The sequence below is a fragment of the Eschrichtius robustus genome, chromosome 9 (assembly GCF_028021215.1).
Source record: "Eschrichtius robustus isolate mEscRob2 chromosome 9, mEscRob2.pri, whole genome shotgun sequence".
Taxonomy (NCBI): domain Eukaryota; kingdom Metazoa; phylum Chordata; class Mammalia; order Artiodactyla; family Eschrichtiidae; genus Eschrichtius; species Eschrichtius robustus.
The window spans coordinates 8,981,144-9,005,958 of record NC_090832.1 but is presented as its reverse complement, the minus strand read 5'-3'; the positions used below and the strand labels follow the sequence as shown (position 1 = coordinate 9,005,958).

General features: G+C 43.9%; 2 protein-coding genes across 4 annotated transcripts in view; one reads left to right on the top strand and one right to left on the bottom strand.

Annotated features, from left to right (window-relative positions):
• The window catches only part of TMEM181 (transmembrane protein 181), a 49,792-nt gene extending 46,263 nt beyond the window's left edge, over positions 1–3,529 (top strand). For both annotated transcript variants that reach the window (XM_068551709.1, XM_068551708.1), the window contains exon 17: positions 193–3,529. In XM_068551709.1, the coding sequence (XP_068407810.1) occupies positions 193–271 (79 nt within the window). In that variant the 3' untranslated portion in view covers positions 272–3,529. The remainder of the gene's footprint in view (positions 1–192) is intronic.
• An 839-nt stretch (positions 3,530–4,368) lies between these two features.
• DYNLT1 (dynein light chain Tctex-type 1) lies at positions 4,369–11,530 on the bottom strand. 2 transcript variants are annotated; one of them, XM_068551710.1, is made up of 5 exons: positions 11,451–11,530; positions 8,686–8,727; positions 5,565–5,688; positions 5,111–5,188; positions 4,369–4,815 (listed from the first exon to the last, which is right to left on the bottom strand). In XM_068551710.1, exons 1-5 carry the CDS (start codon positions 11,475–11,477, stop codon positions 4,745–4,747), a joined length of 342 nt encoding a protein of 113 aa, XP_068407811.1. In that variant the 5' UTR covers positions 11,478–11,530; the 3' UTR covers positions 4,369–4,744. The 2 variants fall into 2 exon arrangements, with proteins under 2 accessions (XP_068407811.1, XP_068407812.1); XM_068551711.1 differs by lacking the exon at positions 4,369–4,815 and having other exon boundaries at positions 5,113–5,168.
• Between the last annotated feature and the right edge of the window lie 13,285 nt (positions 11,531–24,815).

The window sequence follows — 24,815 nt, the reverse complement described above, 5'->3', positions numbered from 1 at the left end:
AGTTCTTTCTGGAAGAACAGACACCCTGGTGATGGGTGGGGCGGGAGGAGTGGGAGGAATCAATTGGTGACAGAAGTGGAGAGAGCGAGGCTAGGAAACGGGCTCTTGTTAGGACGGCGGGTCAGTGTGAAGAGGAGAATAAATCCAGTGCTGTCAAAAGCCGAATGGTATCAGAGGTCTCTTTTGTAACAGGAGTGACTATGAAGAGATGCCCCTGCAGAATGGCCAGGCCATCCGGGCCCAGTACAAGGAGGGGTCTGAGAGTGACTGAGCCCCCCCCGTGCCTGCTTCCTGGCCTGCCCTGTACCTGCCTGAACGCAGACCTCTCTTACAAGCAGAGATTTCCTGATCCTTATTTGTTTACATATTTTTGAAAGGAAAACCAAAATTGAGGACAAATTTAAACAATGGGCCAAATTTACTGTTAGACTGACTGCATTTATTTGGGAAGAGAAGCACTGATGAAAAGTTTAAACAGCCAAATCATTTTTCAAAGATTTCATATGAGAGATAGCTGTTTTCAGTGGTGAGAAAGAAATTACTGCTGTTTTTAGTAGAGAGAATTATGTACTTAAAAAAGCAATTTACTAATTTCAAGTTCCTGGAAAGCCCTTGTGAATAAGGCCGACAGCATGGTGATGGTCCTCTGCTCCCTTCCTTTCTTCCCTGCCCCGGGGTACCAATTTTTGACCCTTTAAACTCAAAGGGAAGCCTGTTTCTGTGGCTGCCCCACGAGGGCAGTCCTTCCCCATTGAGTGGCCTGTGCTCTGGGTGATCACGCCTCTCAAGTGATGGGTAACTTGTGTCAGTTGCTGTGTGAAATGTGTACGTACGTAATGGCTCTTTAGGGAAAGGGAGGCGGGTGGGCAGGTTCTAGCCCTTCACTGCCACCAAAGCAGAGCTGGTGTCTTGGAGTTCTGAGGAGCGTTTGATAAGGCTCGTAAGGAAAGGGTAAGATGATTGACAGGTTGTCAGCTCCCATGGGAAGGGTCTCGTTGCCAGAGTTTTCTAAGGGCCTGTGTGCACACGTGAGTAATGCGTGTGAGCGTTACATCATGAATATGAATGATGTCCCTGTGCATAGAGACATCATTCATATTCATGGGGAGGAGGGTATCCATTACAATTCCAGTTAGCAGGAGTTTCTGCAACTCTGTTAAAGATGATACCTTGTAGAGCTCTATTTGTTTTGTTTTTTTTAATAAAAGTTAAACAAGTGATTGGTATACTACTACAGATTCGTTATTGCCAAAAAGTTCTTCAGCTTCACATTTGGAAACTAGATGAAAGAAGGTAAAACGTTTTAGATGGCTTACGGAGGAACATCTTTGGGGAGAAGGTAACTTGTTGGGAATCATTCCGGCCCTGTGTGTCTCACATGGTCGTCAGGTAAACAGATAAATTGCTCTGTGTAAGAGCTGTCTGGAGCTGCTGAATCTGTGGCATCGTAGAAGGCCCTGGAGATTTCCAGTTCCTTTTTGTCAAAGGCTAATTATAGGAGGTAGAGATATCTCCTTTGCTTTTCATTTGGCATGTATACTGATCTCTCTCTTGAATGGTTTACCTGTGATCATTGCAGACATCCTGATTGTTGCCATCTCGGCAGACACAGAGGTATGGGACGTGATTGTTCTGCTCTGCAAACAGCCCCTGCACTTTCTTCGTGTATACATTAACTCTCCAATTACCATTCAGAGCTAAAAGTTACGTTCCACTTTAGGTAGTGCTGGGACCTTAGAGAGGTTCATGAGAGACTATTCATTATGACTTCATATCTTTCTTTTTAATTTAAACTTTAATGATAATGCACCTTTAATATGGATTCCATTTATATTTGTTTTTAAAACCTTGTAAATAAGAAAGTCTGAATTAAAACAGTTGTATTATTGCAAGGGTAATTCAAGTTTACATGATTTTTACATTTGCTGCAATGACGTGATTACTTTTTTTGATTCTGTGTATTCAGAGGTATTGAAGAAATTTTCTGTTACCAAATTTTACAACTTCTATTAAGACTAAGTAATTTTATGTAAATTGATGAAAACTTACTTGTGCTGATTAATGTATCCTAGTATGATATAGTTTACAAGTTTTAATCATTATAAAATAATTGTCCATAATTTGGAATGCTGTTATTTATCAGTAAGTGTAAAGTATTTGAAGCATTTAGCTGTACACATTAGGTACATTTTAAAACTTATCCTCATCCTATAGTGTGGTTGTTAACTGATGACTGATATCTTCATCCTTTGATTCTTATTGGCATCAAATCAGTGAAATGAAAAATATGGGAGCATTTATTTACTTTTTGTAACTAAGTTGGAAACGAGGAAAAGTTACAAAAGAAAGTACTTAAGTGGGAAATGGTTCTTTATTAAGTCATGCATTTTCAGTTTCTCTTCTCTAGTATATGTCAACATATTACATCTTACATGTAAAAATTTGCTTAAAATGTATAGCATTTAGCGTGTATTATATGTGCCATAGGTATTAGGTTAAAACACTAAAGTCTGCCAGAAACTTTGGACAGTAGCAAGAAAATGACTATGATTATTTTTTGGTCTTGGAGGGTATCAAAGTTTTGCAAACTTAAATTATAAAGGGCTGACTTTAGTTCTTCCATGGTAACAGCTTGAATAACATCATCTTTGGGATAATTTTTTATACTGGTCCAGTCTAGGGGAACCTGGAAGATGACCGTAGGCATTTCACAGTTTCCCTAGGGAGAGCTTCATTATCCATGTGGATAAAGGTCTGCTTGATTTATTATTAAATCATTAAAGCAGTGCAGTGATGCAGTTTTCTCTCTCTTAAGCCCCATTTGAAAGGCTAAAGAAGAGGATATATAAAATATATTCAAGGTTTGTAAGATTGTTCCTGTACATAATTACAGATTGCAGTAAAAGTTTAGATACATTATGTAAACCCAACCCATTAAATGGTCAGGTTACAAGACAGACATCACCAGCCTCAAGAATTCCACGAGCTATTTACTGAAGGTACAGTTACGTTCAGTGGATTATAATGTGGTAACTTATTTCCTGGAATCCTTTTCACAGGGAAAAACACAGAGGCTCATAGAAGGGATGATTAAAAGGGACATCTAGTGAAGACTAGACTTAGAACACTTAAGTACATTTATGTATTTTGAGGGTTTTAAAAACCAGTTGCCTTAGAGGTTAGACTTTTGAAAAACAAAGGTACAAACCTTTTCCACAGGCCAAAAGGAAGTTGCTTTAGTCTGTGACATCTTGTTACCCTGCTTATCTTGATTTGACATGTTTTAGGTATACTGGGAACTATAATACCAGACTATGAAACACAGGATTTTCTGCTACTGAGAACTGCCTTTTTACAAAGAGACTGTAAATATTTGTAAAATAAAACAACTCTAAACCTTAAGCTCAAAAGGAAAGATAAACCTATGTATTAGACCTTGGAACTGTGTCAGTGAGCACAGTAGTACTTGATCACAGAATGATCATTGTAGTCAATCAAAGTGAATAAATGTTTATTTATGGCAAATTTACACTTTGGGAATGGCTTAAGAGACTACCTTTCTATACTCTGGTTTCTCTTCAGGTCGTATAAATCTTTCACCTTTTACTAAGAGACTACCTTTCTGGTAGATGTTAATAAATTTTTAATATTTGATCCTTATTTATGTACATTGATTTGTTTGCTCTTTGCATGTGGAGTTAACTTGATCATTCAGGCATTGGTGCTTTAGGGACAAGAGCAGGGTTTTTTCATTTCAGCAGGTGGACGCGGAGGTGTGTCTGTCTTTATTGCCATGTTAACGTGGCCCAGGCACGAGCCCTGAAGGTGAGGTTCACCGGGTTTGGGGACCACCTCCCCACTTACTTGGATATGACTTTAAATCAGTCAGAAAACCTCCAGACACCTTTTCTGATTCATAAATAATGGTCTAACTGTTGTGGACACAAAATGAATAATTGTGAAAGCATTGTGTAAGCCGTAAGGTACTAAAACATTTCTGTTGTGATTGCTACTGAAAAATAAGAGAACACAGGAGTAGAAGCTGTAGTGTTGCAGATTTGGGCCGACAGTGTGAGTCAGAGCTCTCCAGCTATCAGAAAAGACCAGCTTGCCCACTTGCCACCCCTTAAGCTCCAGAAGAGAAGACCTGGAGGGAAGGATGTGATGCCCAAGGGTAGAATTCCAACCAGAACACAGCAAAGCAGTCAAGATCTTGGTCCCACGGGTGAATCAGCAAATCGCTGTACTGGAGAGGACCAAAGCTGAACTGCAACTTCTGTTTTTTACAGTTTTATAGATTCTAAAGCCACTAACTAAATATGGAGAATTCATTTGTGATACTATTTAGACTATGAAGAAAACACACACTTTAAATTGGAATAATTTATTATTCTAACAAAAGTACAAAGTATGGAAAATTAGTGTATTTGAATCATTTCAGAGAGTAGAGAAAGTTTCACACTAGCAGATTTCGGCTTTTAGCACCTTTGAAAAGAAACATTCAAAGTTAAGACAAGTGGCAGGACAGGCTCCTGACTACCTTCGGTGATGATTCCTCTGACTTAGGGTGTGCAGGTCACAGAACAGTGTGGTTATTTGGTTTTTTTCTCTACATTTTGAGAGCGCCACAAAAACACACTTAAAGAGAGTGAGACAGGTGATCACTGAGTAGATGGCTGGTGGTTAGAAGATGGAAGAGAAATGTTGGGACAAAAGGAGAAAGATCACAGGCTGGACGAGGCGGTCAAATGGACAGTCCGAAGGCGCTGACAATGCAGTACATGGTCTTGTTCTCCCATCGCACAGTGCAGCTCCCTGCGGGAGGAAGGAGGCGGGTTAGGACAGAAAACCGGGAAGAATGGGGGTCTTCCGAGTTCTCACGATCACGTACTTAACTCTTGGTGGCCAAAAAAGAAGGTTGGCCAGTCTCTTCTATAAAGTGTTTTAAAAGGTGACTCTGATAAACATGCATTCAAAGACAGGAAACATCCAAGCACATATTTCATAAAACAACGCTTTGAATTATCTAGACCTCAGCAGGGTCCAGGCACCACAGAGCCTTCAGGGAAGTGCCCATGACAAGCCTTCACGAAAGGAATGAAAACCGTACCATCAGTAGAGCTGTCCCAGAAGCAGGAACTTGCCGTGTGCAATCCCGCTCCGTTCTTCTGCATGATTACACAGGTCACTTCGATAAAAACAGACTTTTATTAGAGACATATACTTGGCAACACAAATTCCTTTCTGTCCACTTTCAGCATGTATATGTAGATCACGTGGCTGATGTTCATGATAACAATTCTAGGGGTAGAGTGCCTGGTCCTAGGACATCAACAGATCACCACAGGCTTGTTCTAAGAGCATCAGATCTGAAATGCTGGTACATCCCTGTGTTCCCGCAGCCCCACAGGCCAGGTGGGCGGTAACGTGCACAAGCCGAGTGACCTGCTCCTACCAGGAACCTCCTCTGAGCTCAGGCCACGCTGCTCTCCTGACACAGACTCGCCTCTGATCAGTATTTAAAGAACCACCACCAATACAAACAAGAGGCAAAAATTCATTACCGATGTATTTAAATGGTTTCCCCAGCTTGGTGAGTTGGCTTAAGGTCTGCTCCACTACGTTTGTGGTCCACTGATTCACTTTGCTGTGCTGATAGGCGTTGCCACCGATGGCACTTTCTATGGCCTGGAAGACAGAGCACGCTGGTCACTGTTAGCAGAACACACCAAACACCTTCCAGCCACTCCTGAGGTTAGCACAGTTAGTACCGCACCCTAAGAACTGCTGAAATACAATTTGCATAAAGTGTAAATAAGCTTATTTGTAACCACGAGGACTCCTTTGCAAATGTACCTTTTGTTCTAACCGTGTTATATTTCATTTGAATGCTTTATATTCATTTTTTAAAATATGTAATTATATGGGACTTCCCTGGTGGTCCAGTGGCTAACACTCCGCGTTCCCAACGCAGGGGGCCCGGGTTCGATCCCTGCTCGGGGAACTAGATCCCGCATGCCGCCAACTAAAGAGTCCGCATGCCACAACGAAGATCCTGCATGCTGGATCTAAGACCCAGTGCAGCCAAATAAAAAAAAAAAAAAAAGTAATTAGCATCTGATCTGTCAAGTTTTTTAAACATTTTGACTGAATTTAATGTTTGCTGTTGTGATTACTGTCTGGAGATAAGCAATGCATTTTCTTCCTACTGAGGCTAGAAAATATCTTCCTTTGCCTATTTCTTTCTTAAAAGTACACTAGAGATAGAGGAATCTTTTGTCGGTTGTACAACTGACAATGTACAAACCTATCCAAATAATCATGTATTGATATTTACAAATACTTCCTTTACCCAGCATCTTCTGGGAATATGTTACCACAGAAGTACATTTTTCAGAAAACTAAAGAACTCCTCTATCTATTCCAAAACTTAGTTTGTGATGAATTTTTTCTTTATTATGAAATTCCTTGTCTCCTTTTCTGTGCTCTATTCTGGGTGGGTTCACCCTGTGTGCTTCAGAGGGTATTCAGGAATACACGCGGTCCCTGGCCCCAACTCTTGGTCCAGATGGTAATGAGGATAGCCCCATTTTATGGTTTTCTGGGCCTTTTATGCTGGTACCTGTGTGCCTGCTTCTAAGCAGCTTTCTTTTCTACTCCTTTTCTAACTTGTGCTGGAAACCAGAAAACTGAGTTTTTATGACACTTATGACCTAAAATAATAACATTCAGTGAGGCCTAAGTTCTGTCCTCAGACGTGGAGAGAAAAAGTCCCTGAGTTGTATACAATGGTGACAGACTGGGGTCTACTGCCGGGGGCCTAGCCCAGAGACCTTGGTTTTGAGGAACAGAAGCTACCTACAGTCACGCCGTATGAGCGGCCTGCTCCCCTCACAAACTGTCACAGCTCTTCCGCACCCTCGGCCGTGTCCTGCTCCCTCGCCAGCTCAGAGCTGAACCTGGGACCAGGGTATTAATAGCTCTGGGCGTCCTCAGAGAAGTAGGGGCTGCACTCAAGCTAAACCTCTCACTCTGGCAACCTCTCACACATGCTTCCGAATTCACTGTTTTTCAGGGAGGGAGGAAAACCCTCCGCTAATTTTGGACCCATCCAAATTTACTACCACCCAATGCTTCAAATAGCTGGAGTACAGAATTAACCTATTGCCTAGAGGCAAAAAAAAGCTGTAGAGGCCCATGTGAAAGTAACACCACACTGTAACTTTATGCTTCCACGAGACTGGGAAGGTCTACTTGCAATGGTACTTGCTGCCTGGGAACCAAGTCAAAGACAGTGAAGAAAACAAGCGAGGCCCAAGGAGGCTTCATGACAAGCCAACTCCATTTCTCAGAGTTCTAGTGAAATTCACCCATCTTCCTGCTCCCTACCATGTTCCTAAGAAACACTGTATTTTGAAAAACGACAAGGGCTTCCCTGGTGGCACAGTGGTTAAGAATCCGCCTGCCAATGCAGGGGACGCGGGTTCGAGCCCCAGTCTGGGAAGATCCCACACGCCGTGGAGCGACTAACCCCGTGCACCACAACTACTGAGCCTGCGCTCTAGAGACCACGAGCCACAACTACTGAAGTCCGTGCGTCTACTGAACCCGCGTGCCACAACTACTGAAGTCCGTGTGTCTAGAGACCGTGCTCTGCAACAAAGAGAAGCCACCGCGATGAGAAGCCCGTGCACCCCAACGAAGAGTAGCCCCTGCTCGCCGCAACTAGAGAAAGCCCGCGCGTAGCAATGAAGACCCAATGCAGCCAAACAAAAAAATTTTAAAAATAAGTAAATTTAAAAAAAAGAAAAACAATGACAAGCAAACTGTTACACATCCTGAAAGCAAGCAGAAAATCATGCCTGATGTGGAATAATACATACGGCAGAACAAAATCATTTTGCTTTCTGATGATGTTCAGGAAAATAGGTTGTGGTTCTTTATCACTCTGGCATTAGTCAATAACTTGCACTAATAATAATTTGCATTGGAGTAAATTCCAAATCACATATATAACCTCAAATGGTATTGGTAAACTTAGATCATCTAATAACCGTCTTTTAGCCACTGGCTTCATTTTGTGCTCAGTGTACCCAGGGAGGGAAACTGACTAGGAAGACGTTTCTGGCCTCCTTCCTGCCCCGGGCTGCCCCCCTGCTCAGCACTAATCCAGCCACACCCACCTCCCTCCAATCCCTCAAACATACCATGCACACTCCTTACCACAGGGCCTTTGCACTTGTCCACTGCCTGGAATATTTGTCCCCCTCTTTTCACTGAGTTAACACTCCCATTTTCTCAGATTCCAGCTCTGAACTCACTAGGTGGGTTAATCCCTCAAAGCACCACATACCGTGGCAGTTACCACACAGGGAATGCACGTTTACATTTTCCAGTGTGATTATTACCATGAGTCTTTGATGCTAAAAGGTTATAGAATCAAGCCTTAGTAACATTCAATAATAATGCTAGTATATAAAAATGTTCTGTCTCATTTAAAATATATAATTAACATAATATGGGAGTAATTCTTATCTAGATAATTCATTGAAGTAAAAACCGTTATTTGAAATGCCAAAACACACAGGCTCAGTTGAAACAATTCCAAGACAGTATTTAAAACATTATTTTCACTCATACAAGCCATTAATCAAACACTGAAGAAGGGAGCATTTCTCCTCTTACCTCTTTTACAATGTTGCTCACTTCATCAACAACAAAAGCAGTCTGTAAGGAAGAAAATTAGTTAAGTTTGATTGATTTAAAAGATCCTTTTCCACTGCACTGACTAATGCAAATTTAGGTAATGAACATGATTTAGAAATGAAGACCTTAGAAATAATCTAACCAGGCTGTTCATTTCACTGAGGAGAACATTACGGAGCTCCCCGAGGATCCCAGAGCTAATGAGAGGCAGTCAGGAGACTTAGGACACATGCACACAATTTAAAGGTTTTTTGGTTTGTTTTTGTTTTAATCATGCCATGACCCAAAAGACTGACTTCACCCTAAACTAGAATTCAATCTCTCCATCCATTTCAGCTGGCCGCTAGGATCATTACTATAGATGTTTAATGAGTTACTTGACTTTTATATAAATTAATTGACTCTTTCCCTGATGTAAACTTGTTAGGAGGCTTGCAACTTGAGACGTCTTGGTTTTGGTGGTTTGTTTTTAACCACTATTTGTGGTCAGATGTACCATGATTTTACTGTTTTCTTTCTCAGTGCTGTCCTCCTTCAGGACTGTACAGCCAGCGGCTGGCACGGCCATTCCCCGCCAGTGTGTCGAGGTGAGCTGGGAGGTGGGCTGTCAGCGGGAATCCAGTGCCAGGAGTTTATATAAATGGTTTTCTTTTTTCTTTCTTTTTACATATGGTACATCTGAACGGGTACAAGGTTCCCTCTGAATCCTGGGAACCTTATTTCCTGAGCTTTGCAGATGCTTTCCAGAGGGCAGCCCCAGGCCCTCAGTCCACGTGCATCCTGGTGGAATAAAGGCAGAGACTCTGGCAGGGCGTTTTCCTCCCTGCGGGGCTGCTGACCACTGTGGCCCAGTGCTAGCAATGCCCCTTTCTTCCCAGGAGGCTCAAGAGCTCACTGCCTGAAGCCCACCTGCTCTACTCAGAAGTCATACTGGCAGACAAAGCCAACTCACCAAGTTAATGAACATCTGCAGTATCCTAGATTAAATTATTTCTCTAAGTTTAAAGGATCCTTCCAAGAGACTTCAGTGATCCTAAACCATACAGGAAGGTCCCTGTATAACTTTCCATGTGGTTAAAATATGAAAAAGGGTGAGGGGCATTTCAATGGACTTTTCGTGGAAAGTACAGCAGTTGTACAGAATCCACTGGGCAGTTTCAGTTTCTACAGGAAAGATGAACAATGAACGGAGAGTAGAGTTATTAATACAAAGATCCAGGTATCTACATGAAGTTAGGGGATATGCAGAGGCTGTTAGGAGGAGTGGGGTGGATTAGTAAACGCCCAAAGTAGGCCTGCTAGAAAGAAGAGAGTCATGGTCTCAGCCTCCCAGGGCTTTATCTTGTGTAAAACACAGATCACTCTGTTGAGCCCTTTCATTTCTCCGATATGCAGTTGAGATCTGAAATAATGAAGTCACTTAGCCGCCTCATTGGTGAGAGCCAGAATTAGAGTGCAGAGTATTAAAATGCCAGCATTAAGGACTTCCTCTATATTGCCATTTCCTTTCTTAAAAGTTACTCAATATTCCTATAATACAAGCCATTTTCCAATATTATATTAGTGCACAGTTTACAGGGAAAAGTTTTTCCTTGGCTCCCTGCTCCTCAACTATGACTTCTCCTATTCACTTGATTGCTGCCAGCATTCAGACACTGATGATGACACGACCATAGACAGTTTGTGCTAGTTTGGAAATTAGATAAAAACTTAAACTCTGAAGATCAGTCCTTAATTAAGCCTTATATATATATGTATTTCCCTCAAAACATTCCTGCTTAGACTAAATTTCAAAAATGGTAAAATAACCTGTTGTTTTTGACAGGCTGCATAATAAATAGGACTCCATTTATTTGTATTTCAACAAGAATTATTTAGCGAGAAGAAAAATGGGCAGCTATTCTATAAGAGGCTCATCCATCAGCTATATTCCCTGAATGCTCGTAAGCTTGAAGGAGAGCCATGAAACGGCACACGTCATTACAGTGAATGTCTTCTGCTTGGTAAATGACTGTATGCGCTACCCTGCTTCTTCGTTGGGGCAGTAAGAGACGACTCTTCTCCCACCACAAATAGGAGCTATTTTCCTGTCGTCTCAAACTCAAATGAAATGGGAGTGACGGTGGCCTCGGTGGGCGTTGCGCGCAGCACCGAAGAAGTTCAGGGTGTGGAAACGAAGACAAAGGCAGGTTCTCCTATTGGGCACGTCTGCTTTTTGCCCACAGCCAAAGGATCCAATCCTTGACTGAAGGGACTTGAGAGATGTGACTGTACGTGCGGGTCACTCTGGAGTCTTGCGTGCATCAGCGACGCACAGGCGGCGGCCTTCAGTCTTCCCCACCCGCGGGCGGGGTCTGCATCACGGAATAAACGCAGCGAGTGGCGGCGCTCTCTCGGGGTCGGGGGCGCGGCGGGCCGGGAGCGCCGGGGAGGCGAGCGGCGCGGCGGATAGGCTCCCGGGGGCGCCGCCGGCGGAAGGCGTCCCGGGGCTGCGGAGCCCCCTCCACGCCCCGCCCCGCCCCACGAGCCCCGCCCCGGGCAGGGCGACGACACCCTGAGCCGGCCCGGCGGTGGGTCACCGCGAAGCGCTCGGCAGGGCGCTGGTGCCGTCAGCCTGCGCCGGGGACGGCCGCTGCCCACGTCTAGACGCGGCCCGGGTGCCCGCACAAGCCCCTGGTTGCCGCCGCCCACCCGCACCCGGAGCTCCCGGCCTCCACCCGTCCCGTCGCCGACCCAGCGGTTACCTCCTCGGTAGCCTGATAGTCTTCCATCTTTCCTTCGGCGCCTCGCCTCCGCCTCCCTGAGTAGAGCGCACTGCGCAGGCGCACTCAGGCCCCGCCCTCGCGCCTGGCCCCGCCCTCCTCTAGGGCCCCCGCCCACTCCCTCCCTGACCCAGTTGCCATGCCGCTCCGACCAGCCCGGCGGCAGCTCGGCGTTAGCTCCTTCTCCCGTGCTCCCGGGGCCGACGGTTTCCGCGGGAACCCGCCAGGGAATCCCGGCTGCTCCCTACACCTCAGCAACGAAAACAAAACAAATGGACAAAGCCAGTCCGGGAGGGGAAGAGTCGTCCTGGCCCCTCCCTCCGGTTCGTACTGTGTGGGTTAATTTGAACGTTCAAGCGAGTTTGGACACCTGGTAACAAACTGTAAAGTGATTTCTGAACGTGATGGGCTGTCTGAGATATTGTTTGCAGTCCACTTAAGGATCCAGGGTTAGGAAACTTCAGCTGTGAACGAAACCTTCCTTTGGGGAGGTAAGTTTCCCATATAAATGAGATTTTTTTTTTTTTCCTACAGTCACCATTAAAAAAAAAAAAATTGGGGGGTGGGAAACATTGTAAAATGCTGCACACTTCCTGGCTGCCTTAAGCAGAATGACCTAGACATACACTTAACTTGTCTACGAGGGTCTTTATAAAAATTAGTAATGGCGCTGGGCACTGGTATAGCGCTCTCCAAGAAGGGCTGGGGTATATGTACCTGCTTGCTTGCATGTGATCTGAGGCTAAAACCTTTGACTTTGGGGGCTACTTTTTATGTTGTTTTTACCACACCCTCAAAGTCAATCTGTCACTTCTTACCTCTCCAGAGACCAGTAGCTAAAACCCACTTCCCATCCTCCCAGGAAGGGCTGACCACAGGACCCTGAGACTTGGTAGAATTAAGCTACAGAGACCACATTCAGTTCATCTGCAACCCTTGTTTCTGTGCTATAGAATCTGAGTTCCATGCTGGCAGAATCCGTTTGATTCACTAATGTGTCCCCTGCCCCTTCCATTGTACCTGGCACATGGTAGGTGCACAATTAAAATTTATTGAATGAATGATTTCCCTACACATTAGTTCTGCCTCATACCCAGTTGCAGAGAACTGGGAGTGGAGCAAGAGGCAATCACCTGCCTCCTGGGAAAGGGGGAGGGGGAGAGGGTGAAAGACACAAGGCTGCCCTGCCCTGGACACCTGGCTTGAGCAAGGGGACCTGCTGGGTGGGAACCGGCTGCCCTCTCACACCTGGTTTCTGATTCTCAGATTCTGAACTCTACGCTTTTGAGTTTTGTTCCCTTCCTGTTATCTGGCTTCGACTCACCTGTTCCAGTGTTTCAGCCTGAAGCCTCAGTCTACATGGGATTCTAAGTCTGGCATTTCCTTGTTTTGTCTTCCTCACATTCCCAGCTTCACCTAAGATCCCAAGATCCCTTATCAGGGGTCCTTCTCCATCACTGGACCCCAGCTCCAGCCCCTCAGCAACACCACACTCCTGAGCCAATCAGGGGCCTTTTCACCCTCTTCTAATTTTCTTCTGCTCTCCTGCGGTGGCCCCGGAGGCCCACTAGCTACGTGTGTTAGAATTATGTGCAAAGCAAGAGGGAACAATTCTGAGTGAGGTTTGGGACATCTTTTCTAAATTGTTCCGTAGCCTTTTAAGAATTTCCTAATTCAAATGAGTGTCCTGAATGGCTGCTGGGATAGTGCATTAGTAATGCTTAGATCTTAAGTTATACTGTGACTGAAAATCACCAGCATGTGCATAAATCAAAAGAAAACATGTAAATGTGAATTTTAAAAAATTTTACATGACTTTAGCTTATCTGCATTGGGTACCACTCTCCAATTTTAACTATCAAAGAACATTCATTAAATGATCATAATACATGCCATAGTTACATTGAGTCTGCCCCAGAAATGGATAAGTTGGTCTGTTTATCTTCAGAACTATTTGTTCACTTATTCAACACACATGACAGTGAGCACTCACTTTGCTGCAGCCTCTGAGCTGGAGTGGAAGCTCCAGAGTTGACTAGGATACGGCCTTGATGGAAAAACTTGAAAAACTTATTTCTGTCAATGGGAGGATTTGAATTCTCTAGGCTCGGTGATGTTGTAGTGCTTGGAAAAATGCAGTGCAGGGGTTGTATTCTGCCCAGTTGATGTACACTCTGCAGGGCTAAAGAATTTAAAATCACTATGGCATTTGGCAGTTGACTAGCTGCCATTCCAGCACCCCGACTCTGCCAAGAATGAATGTCCATTAGAAGTCCTGCAGTATAAACACACTGACTCAGAGCTGCTCATGAATCTCCTGTATTTAGCCGTATTTTAGAATAACGTTTAGGTTTCTGTGCAGCGAGTCAGTGGAGTGGATCTTGGATTTGCTTTTCAATTTGGGGCTTAGCCATAAGTTGGCAGATGTTGTGTGCTTTCTTGCTTCGAGTCGAGCCTCTTAAATACACTCTTTAGAAATAAGGATTGTTGTTGTCAATGCCTTATTTAGCAAGTGTGGGCCAAATAATCATAGCCCTGTCACCTCAACAAATAATATCCACAGCCACAGTTGGGTCTCCCAGTGCTGTCTATGCTCTGCAGCCGTTTGCCATCCAAATCCAATCCTGGGGATGCTCGAGTTTTCCTTCCTTTCCCTGTGCTTAGGACTGTGTTACTGAGATGTACCGTGGAGTCATGCTAAGTCACTAATGATGAGGAGGAGGAGGAAGGTGCTGATGATGATGATGGCAATTGCAAAACACTCAAGTGTGAGGAATGTAACGTTGTAATGGAGAAGAAAATAAACTTGTGGCTGACACAGATCTAAAGTGAGAATCCTGTGCTGAGAAGTTACATGCTAACGAGATTGGCTAAGAAATGCCTATATTTAGGTCTGCTGTCCGCTGGGAAGCACGGGCACAGTGGGACTGAAGTACCTCTGTACTAACTGGAAATGGCTGTTGCTCTGAACCCCTTGGCTCCCTCTTCCTTCCAATCCTGCCCACCCCTTCCCCTTCCCTGGGACCTCATCCCAAGATCCAACAACTAAAGGATAATTCGGGGCATAGCAGGGCCACCAGCAGGCATTTCTTCTGACCAATCATTTCATGCTGTGGTAGTTATTAACTAGTTTATCAGTTCTGTGTATATGAAAAAAACACACACACTACATCAGTCAGCATAGGCTAGGTTAGCTGAAGAAACAAATGACCCTAGACTCTTGGTGGTTGACAACAACAAATGTGTATTTGTCGCTCACGCTACATGACCATCAAGGGTCTGCTGTGGCTCTGCCCGGTGTGTTCTCCACGCATCGGCTGGGACCAGGCTGACGGAGCAGGCTGACTCCAAAGTCAGTGAGGGAGAGGGAAGGGGGAGGGGACAGTGGCCCCAGTGCTGGCTGGAAGGTGCTGCTCATAAATGCGCACACTTCGCCGTCCAGGGCGTGTCTCTCGGCTGACCTGGGTTTATAGGGCAGGCACGCTTATGGGAGAAGAATGCTACAAGCTGCCACACACAGCATTCTGAAGGCTTCCCTTGGTGATTTATTGATACCATGTTCACGCTCTCTTTGCCTGACTCCTGCCCATTCATCAACCTGACCACTCTCCCCTTCCACTGCTACTCTGGTCTAATCCCCAGGCCAGCCCTGTGTCACCTCACTTCAGTTTCAGATGTGATCTATTTCTACCCATTCAGTTTCAACACCCAGGTACATTCTATCTTTACCAGCTCTCCCCTGCTGTCCACTGTAGCCTGAGGCCTTAGGTCGGTGGTCTCCAAACTTCTGTAATCGTGCCCATCTAGCATGAATAATTTTTGAGCGGGTATCCCACAAGTATGTTTATTTCAACTGTGATATGTTAAACTACGAATCCATTTATTTAATATTAATAAAGTTTAAGTTTTATCTTTTTGAAAAATAAATACAAAAAGAAGTTCTAATGTTTTCTTAGTATATCCTACTGTTATGGGCTGAATCGTGTCTCTCCCCAGATTCATATGTTGAAGCCCTAACCCCTAGTGCTTCGAATGTGACCTTCTATATTTGGAAATAGGTGTATTTAGAGACCTATTTAGGGTCTTAAAATAGGTAATTAGGTTAAAGTGAGGTCCTTAGGGTGGACCTAATCCAATACGACTGATGTCCTTATAAGAAGGGAATGGGACACAGAAAGGCACAGAGAAATCAAGTGAAGACATAGAGATAAGATAGCCATCAACAGGCCAAGGAGCAAGGCCTCCAGAGAAAACCAATCCTGGAAATACCTTGATCTTGAACTTCTAGACTCCAGAACTGTGAGAAAGTAAATTTCTGTTGTTTAAGCCACACAGTCTGTGGTATTTGTTGCAGCAGCCTTAGCAAAGTAATACACCTACTTTGGAAATAATTAGTCTAGGATACCCTCATTCTAAAAACATTTTCTTCCAAATACTCCTAAATGGATTCACTTACTATCTTATGCTACAAAATAATAATACTACTACTAAAGAAACAGCAGTTATTATTTGTTAAGGATCTTCTTAGGTCATGGGTCCTAGACCATGATCACAGTGACAGTGCCTGACGTAGTAGGTGCACAATAAGTATTTGTGAATGAGTTGAATGAACTGTAATCTAAGAGAGAAGCCTTGTGACCCTCCCCAGGAAACAAGCTCAGAGAGGCCAAGTGGTTTGCTCAAGGTGACTCAGGTCTGTCTCACCCCAAAGCCGGCCCTCTTAATTCACTCTTCCCTCTTGTCATGTTAATCCTCCCGCCCACCCCTGCTCATCACTTGATGGAATTTCCCCATCTCAGGTCATCATCCTCAGGCCACAGAAGAATGAGATCTCAGAACCAAAGAGCCGAAGGGATGAACAAAGTGAATCTCACTTACAGCTGAGGAAGCCGAGGCCCAGGAGTATTTGGAGAGATCTAGTGATTCCCAAGGCCACACAGCATACCTTAATCTTGGTCATCAGCTGACTCGCCTGAACCATAGTCTCTCAATTAGAGTTCATACTAGTTCAGCCTTGAGAGCGAGTCTGAGATCCTCAAAAGAGACCGTTAAGGGGGAAAAAAAGACAAGTCCACAGAGAGGGAGAAGATATCTGTGATATAAATATCTGACAAAGGACTCATATCCTGAATATATAAAGAACTTCTACAAATCAATAACAGAAAGATAACCCAATAGCAAAACAGGCAAAAGACATGAACAGGTCCTACATCAAAGCAGATATCCAAATGACCAATAAACATATAAAAAGATGTCAAATTGCTCAGCTACTCTGTACATCAGGGAAATGAAAATTGAAACCATAATGTGATACCACTATACACCCACCAGAATGGATAAAATAAGAAAGGCAGACAATATTAAGTGTTTGGGAGGATGTGGAGCCCCCGGAACTTGTTGCCGATAGAGGATATAAACTAGTTCGACAACTTTGGAAGACTGGGTGGCAGCATTTGCTAAGGTTGAACGTACACCTAACCTGTGACTAGCAATTCCACTCCCGGACACATAACCAGCAGACACGTATGCAAATATTCATCCAAGCGTTTGTAGCAACACTATTCATAACAGCCCAAAATTATAAATAGCACAAATGTCCATCAACAGTACAATAAACAAATGTTTTAATCTGTTCATACAGTGAAATACAACACCGCAATGAGAATGAACAAACTATAACGACATGCAATAGTATGAATCTCATAAACACGCTGAACAACAGAAGCCAGGCAAAAAAATTGTTAATATCATATGATTCCATTTACACAAAGTGCAAAATCGGGAGGACTAATGAATGATGTTAAAGGTCAGGATAATCGTTACCTTTCGGGGGGGAAGATGTAACCGGAAGGCCTATGAGGGGCTCCCGAGATGCTGTTTAAGTTTTGTTTCTTGATAGGGATGCGTTCACTTTGGGAGAATTTATCAAGCTGTGCTTATGATTTGTATCTTATTCCATACGTACGCTATACTTCAGTGAAATTTACCCCCCAAAAGTCCGTGCCAGTCTTGTTATAAATCAACTCTTGAGTTAACAGCTGTTCTTTGAGATGTCATTACATTAGTCATTTACACTTGAGGTCAATGGAGAAACCCCTTGCAAACGTGGGAACGTTTGACTAATTGAAGCCTCTAGTCTCTTTGGGGGTTTCTTTGGTCGGGATGAAACACTGCAGTAGCATCAGCGTGGTCTTTCCTCCAACAAAAAACATACCCTGTTGGCGTACAAGAGCGCCTGGGTGTGGTTTCAGGCGGCTTTGCTGTGGGGTCCTTGGCAAAAGGCGGTTAGTAGCCACAGAGGCACTCAGGGCCCGCCTGCCCAACAGGAAGGAAAGAGAAATACGTCAGTTGTTCTAGCACGAAGAAAAAGTGACTTCCTTCTCCAGAACAAGCTCCCCTGGTCTCCTCTCTTGAAGCTGAGGCAAAGGTAGGCTGAGCACCTGCGTCCAGCCCTTCGGGCAGCTTGTTTTAAGGGTGGGGTGGATAGAGATTACAGTTTATATAACTTCTCTTAAACTAATGGCTTTGAAAATGTAGGAAATAAAAGCAATGATATATCAGACAAAGGATAACTTGTAATTTTATTGAATAGCATACATTTTAAATGTAGGATAAGAATGATTTAAATGGAAAGGAGGGATACTTTAGAGTTAGTTAAAAAACTAAACCAAACTAAACCAAAAAATACTATCCAAAAGCTATACGGTGTGAATTTTTTCTAAGGTGGTAGAGAGTGTTGTTTGATTTCCTTTTTGGTTTGTAAATTCTTATACGTACAGTTTATTATTGTTTGGCTCTGAATCTACTTCACAGATTCCAATTTTTTGATCCCCCATAATCTTTCGTTTGGAGGTGGAACATAAATGTAATTTTAAAATTAAGAAAATTAAGTTAGCTGGGGTCTAATTTAAATGTCTTGCAATTCAGCCTCCTTAACCCCCAAACAGAATTTCTTGACAAAAGGAGAGATTATGAGAAGAAAATGCATGTTAGATATTAAGTATCTACTAAGAAGTTAGATAGAAAAAGATTATTTAGCCAAGATAGTAGAAGATTCTAAGTTCTTAATTTTCCTGTCTAAACAAAGCATAAGACTTTGGAGTTAAACAGACCCAGATTAGAGTGTGACTTTAGGTAAATTACTTAATTGCTGCAAGCGTCACTCTCCTCGTCTGTAAAATGGGTGTCCTTACATCATAAGGTTGCAATGAGGACTGAGATTGTGTGTGTAGAGAACTTGTCAAACTGGTCCAGAGTAAGTGCCGAATGTCAATAAACAGTACCGGTTGATACAAAAAAAGTATAGTGACAGTTATGAGTAGTACCTCCTGTATATAACAATATGATAATATTAATTCTCATCTTTTTACTTTTCCATGAGAAAAGGTCAAGTTTAAGCCTGAAATATCATGGATTTCTATTTCAATGCTTAACTTTGATTCTAAAAAGGCATTTGGGGGGTTGTTTTTGGTGGCAAGATGTCTATGTGAATGAGAAAGAATAGACTCCACAGTGAAGGGCAGGAGCCTTCCAGAAGGGGCACCCTTTCTGCCTTCTCCTGTCTCTTGGAGGTGTCAAGTTTTCTAGACTTAAACCCACAAACACACAACGTCATATATTAAGGACAGAGTTTTGAGGGACCTGAAGCTTATACGATGTCTGGAGACTTTAAGAAAACAAATACAAGATCAGGAATTGCAAATGAAGGGGCCAGAAGCCCAAGGTCACTGGCTTCCCGGAAAATCCACCTCTGGTTCAATGACCAGAGAGACAAAGAATTTGAAAAGGCTTGTCTCTATTTCCATGTCACACTTCCTGAGGGACACACAGGCAAATTGTCTCTCCTTTGCAAAAAGGAATCCATCAAGCCTGTGAGTATGAGGCCAGCTTGAGCTGGAACCACAGACACAAGAGCCACCTTGCGTTCAGCTCCTTCCTTAGGAGGACGGACTAGTGGTCCTTGCGGCTGTTCCAGGCGTCCATAAGGAAAGTCCACGTGCAAAAAAGAGATGACATTTTCAGGTGAAGCTGCAAGGTCTGCGTAGTCACCCAACTTTTCCCCCTGCATTCGAGGCAGAAAGTATTGTGGCTGCCTTCGGAAAAAACTGCAGCTTCTCAAGGAAACAGCTGTGGTAAAACACAGCCGCGGAGGGTGCAGTCTCTGAAGCGACGGGGGCTGTGAGCCTTGCTCGGCTGTGGCTTTCAGCCTTGGGCACGGTCTCTAGTTTGCCTTGAAAGTCTGGGTGGCGATGACAGTCGTGTTCACACGCAGGCATGTCAGGCATGTCGCCCGATCTGCCGCATTTCCCTCCATCACAGGCAGGGGGTGGTGCTTTCGTTCCTTTGATGTGATGACCAGCTGCTCAGAGATGATAGGTATTTAGATGAAAGGACATGGGGACGGCCTGCAGATAAAGAGCGTTTCCTTTCCTGTCCTCCTCTTCTCTTCTCGCCCTCAGTTTCACGTTTCTTGTACTTTTCCCCCTCGTCAGATCTAAAAAGCCGAAGTCAATCTTGGCTGTTAGGCTGAGGAAAGAAAGCAAGCATGGCTTCAAAACTCACACGTGTTTAGCGACTTCCCTGGAGGTCCAGTGGTTAAGACTCCGCGCTTCCACTGCAGGGGACGCGGGTTCGATTCCTGGTCGGGGAACTGAGATCCCGCAAGCCGCTCGGCCAAAAATATTTTAAAAACACACACGTTTGGATGTTCCGTTCCCCTGGCAAGAGGGGTCCCACCCGTTTCTCCCCTGGGACTCTTTCCGCGCACCCCCCGCCCCCCAGCCATCTCTGCTCTCTCCATACGCGGTGAATCACGCCTTCCTCTGAGCATTCTCTTCTGCAGATCCTTACGTGCTTATACTCATCCTACCGTGTCAGAACTTATTTGTTCGCATGTCCATTTTCTGGCTGGAGTGTGGGCTTTTTGAACGCAGAGACTGGCTCCTACTTATTTTATATCCTCAATCCCTGGCACATGCCTGGTACACACAAGGCCCAATGAAATCAGCGCTGTGAATCAATGCACTGATCACCACAACCAAACTGCGTTTGTCTGGATGCAAAGTTCCACTGGGACACAGCATGACTGGCTACCGACAAGATGGAAATACGCGGACTGAAGGACTGTGCTGGGTTTAGGAGGGGCCCCTGCTGTCTCAGTCCCTATCGGTCCCAGGGAAATGGCTTGAGTACTGCTTTGGGGCCTTCTTGAAGGGGAAGATGGGGAGCAGAGAGGACTAGTTCTGGCTGCTCCTTGCTTTGTTCCAGCTGTTGCTCTAGGGCTGTACCCAGATGATTCCAGAATTGGGGTTTGATGCCAGGTTGTCCGACACCCAAACCCATGCTGAGATGGGATGGTTTGCTGTGCAGTGCTTCTCCAAGTGGCTCTGGGAGACTTTTTCCTTCCAAGTGGTGCTTTGGTGTAGGTTTTATTTTTTAAATGTTAGATAAAATTAGACTGGTAGATGGGATACTGTAAAACAAAGGCAGTCACCGTTACAAATTTACAAAAATGCAATTGAGAAAGGAGGTTGGGGGCTAGTCTCAGCTCCATGTGGGTGAGGACAGAGCCTGATTCCAGTTCTTGGGACAAAAACACAATTTAAGAATTTGTTGGGTGCGTGAGAGAGTGACTAAATATCATCATAGAAAAACCGGATCTGGGAGATTTCATTATTCAAGCTATGAGATTGTAAATTTCTGCATGAGATCATTAAAATAAAGTACTTTTTAGTATGCTTCTCAAATCTGAAGTGACTCAGATTTCCCAGTGCTTTCCAGATTTCTGAAGCCTGGAGCTTTCTGAGCTGGGTGTTGCTCGCTCACCTGACTATCCTTCCTTCCTCCTCTACTTGAATTCATGCTTCCTGCTTTGGCAAGCCAACCAAATGTTACAATATTCACTGGGTTTCTCAACCCCAGCGAAACATGTTACAATATTCACTGGGTTTCTCAACCCCAGCGAAACATTAAGGACGTATTTGCTGGGTGATGAGGGGTCACTAAAAACCAATGTCACCACTAGAAGGACACTTGAATCAGACAGAAAGAAGTACGAGTCATGATAGAGAAATACACAAAGGAAAAAGGGGTCATAATGAAGGAGCAATTTACTGTGCTTGTAAATAAGGAGAAAGTTCCTGAATTAGTTAGCAATTAATCTGGACCTTGAAAGATTAATAATAATAATGATGATGATGGTACTATTACCACCACCACTGTTAACATTTGTCAACGGCTTATTACATGCTCGCCACAGTGATCTAAGTACTTTACGTGTATCAACACATTTAATCCTCAAAGCAGCTCTAGGAAGTGGGTGTTGTCATTCTCTCTACTTTATGGGCAAGGAAATTAAATCCCAAGGGGCTTAGGTAACTTGCCCAGCATCTCAGTAGTCAGTAAGGGGCAGAGCAGAGCTACTCACCCAGTCGGGCTCCAAATCCTGCTTTGCGGACTGTTCCCCTCACTGCCTCCGAATAAATTAGATCTCGGTAGGGAGAGGGAAGAGCAGGAGTGAATGCATGGGAAAAGAAAAGTGCATGACGTGTTCAGGGAACGGTCTCGAATGTGTTCAATTTGGGAGCATTGCAGCATTTTGTGGGAATTAAGGATGGAGGAGTAGGAGGAGGCCAGATCAGGGAGGGTGAGAAAGGTCATTTTCATGGTTTAGAATTCATTTGTAGGCAGTGGAGACCCTGGGCTCCTTTCCTGGGGGAGGAGTGACATATTCCTACCTCATTCTTGCTCAGTGGACTGTCCCTCACCCTAGAGATGTTCCTCTCCTTCCTCAGACCAACTCCTTTTCTTCTCCCAGGCTCAGCCGTGAAGATTTTCCTGTCCTCTCCGGACACCAGTCTCCCTCTTACTCACCACCCATTCAGTGCTGTCACTACTGTTCCCGCTGGTCGGCTGCAGGCTAATGGACACAGCCAGTTCTGGACCCCATCAGTTGTTCCCGTTACCCACTCTGTGTTACAGATGCCATGCTCACACCTCGCTCCCTCGTCCCAGACGGTAGTACACAGCACAGGGCAAGGAACACGCCAACTGATTTTAATAGATTTCATAGAATTCTTTTACAATCTCAATTTTTCGGCTCAAAAACATCAGAGAAATCAAAGCATCCAAGAGAGAAGTCTATTTGTTTTATCCATGTTTTGAAGAATATGAAAAATAATCACGGGTGGCTTCTGGTTTCCTGCTAGCGTTGGTGACCAGAAATGGAATCTGTAAAGTTGGACCTTAGCTTGCTAAGGCCGCCAGGTGGATGGAATTCTCTCTTACTTTCTTGGTATTTGCCATGGACACATGCTGCTTGCTAATTAGCTCCACCTGCCACCCTAGAAACCTCTCTTGACTAGGAAGAAGTTCACTAAAAATAAATAAATGAATAATTTAAAAAAAATAAGTAAATCATTGCCGTAAGTCTGGGGCACCTTGTCTTGGATAAATAGACTATAGGCTAAGAATAGTTTTAGTGAATTGGTTTTGAGTGATTTGAAAGGTGTATTACAGAGTAAAATCTCCAATTTGGCTGTTGATATAAAACTTAGAGGAATTCGAATGCCAGCCTACCAGGGATAAAGTGCAGAAAGAGCTCCAGATTCTGTTCAAGAGGACTGAAAAGATGCCGTTGAAATAATTCGGATGATTGCTGTTGAAAGAGAAACTCTGAGCTCTCAGTTAGAACCTGGAAATCAGACCTGGAATTGCATAAGCAAATTCACAATCAAACTAAAACCCCAACACAACTTAAAACAATAAAAACAACTGACCAGTCCTCTAATTTTCCCACCCCATTCTCCTAAAACCCAATAATATGTTGAAAAATGAACAAGAGAATGATACACACAGTTTAATTTGTAAGTGACCTGAGAAATCATTGGATTCTCTAGTTCAGTGGTTCTTAAACCCCAAGGACCCAATGCTCACCTTTTATAGGAAATATTTTGTAGTTCACCGTTTACTATCTGGAATTGGAATTCATGTATAATATAATTTACCTACACCAATAACAACAACAACAATAACACAATGTCATTACTGTAATAAAAGGAGAAATAAAGGGGCAGTAAATTATAAAAATGTAATATGTACTCATATATGTAAACTACATTGGAAGACACAGTGAAGTTGTCAAATGTTCGCATGCATAGAATCACATTGACTAGAACATCTACAAATGCAGACCGTTACCAGTATTATGGCGTTAGTGATTCAAATACTACAAGCCCTGCTGCCCTTGGTGACGCAACTCTCTGAAATGGTAAACAATTTTTGTTAAAGTTCTAAATGAAACCAAGTACAGTCTTTCTTCAATTTATACAATAGTTGCATTCTGGAAAACTCAGAGTATGTTAAAACCCTGCAAAATAGACTTTGTGTTTCTATGAGTTAAATTCTACTATCAGAAAATTATACTTTTTTCCTAGTTGAATTACCTGGTAAGATAGCCAACATTTGTATGGGAATGCAAGGTAACTCTTTGTCACTGTGACAACCAAAAGCACCCCACAAATATCTAGAGGGAAGCATGGTACTGCCCCTACTGAAAAATCCTGAACAAATCCAGATAAGATGAAGCACCTGTGGCTCAAACGTGTGGAATGTCTAAGCCACCAAGCCAGTTGGGACACTAGGAGGACACTGGAAACCAAAGAGAAAACATCCTCCTAAGTTTCTGTTAAATCTTGAAACGAATGATCCTGGGGTGATGCTCTATGCCGTGGTGATTGCATCAATTCAGAAAGTCACCCTTGTGTAGAGAGGATCTGGACACAGATCCTCCAAGTTAAAGAAAAATAGTACATTTCAAAACAGTAACAGGGACTTCCCTGGTGGCGCAGTGGTTAAGAATCCGCCTGCCGATGCAGGGGACACGGGTTTGATCCCTGGTCCGGGAAGATCCCACATGCCGCGGAGCAACTAAGCCCGTGTGCCACAGCTACTGAGCCTGCGCTCTAGAGCCCGTGAGCCACAGCTACTGAGCCCACGTGCCGCAACTTACTGAAGCCCGCGCGCCTAGAGCCGGTGCTCCGAAACAAGAGAAGCCTGCGCAATGTTCTAGAAGCCCGTGCACCACCCCCAAGATTAACCCCTGCTCACCGCCGCTAGAGAAAGCCCGCACGCAGCAACAAAGACCCAACGCAGCCAAAAATTAATTAATTAATTAATTATTTAAAACCTAAAAAAAAAAAAAAAAAGAAGAAGGATTTACTATAGTAGTTATCAACCATGTGCTTGGATGACTGAAGGTTTATAGAAGCCAGAGTCAAAATCTCTAAGTCGAGAATAAAAACTGAGAGAGAGAAACACGGCACACCCATACCTAGAAGAAAACATCCT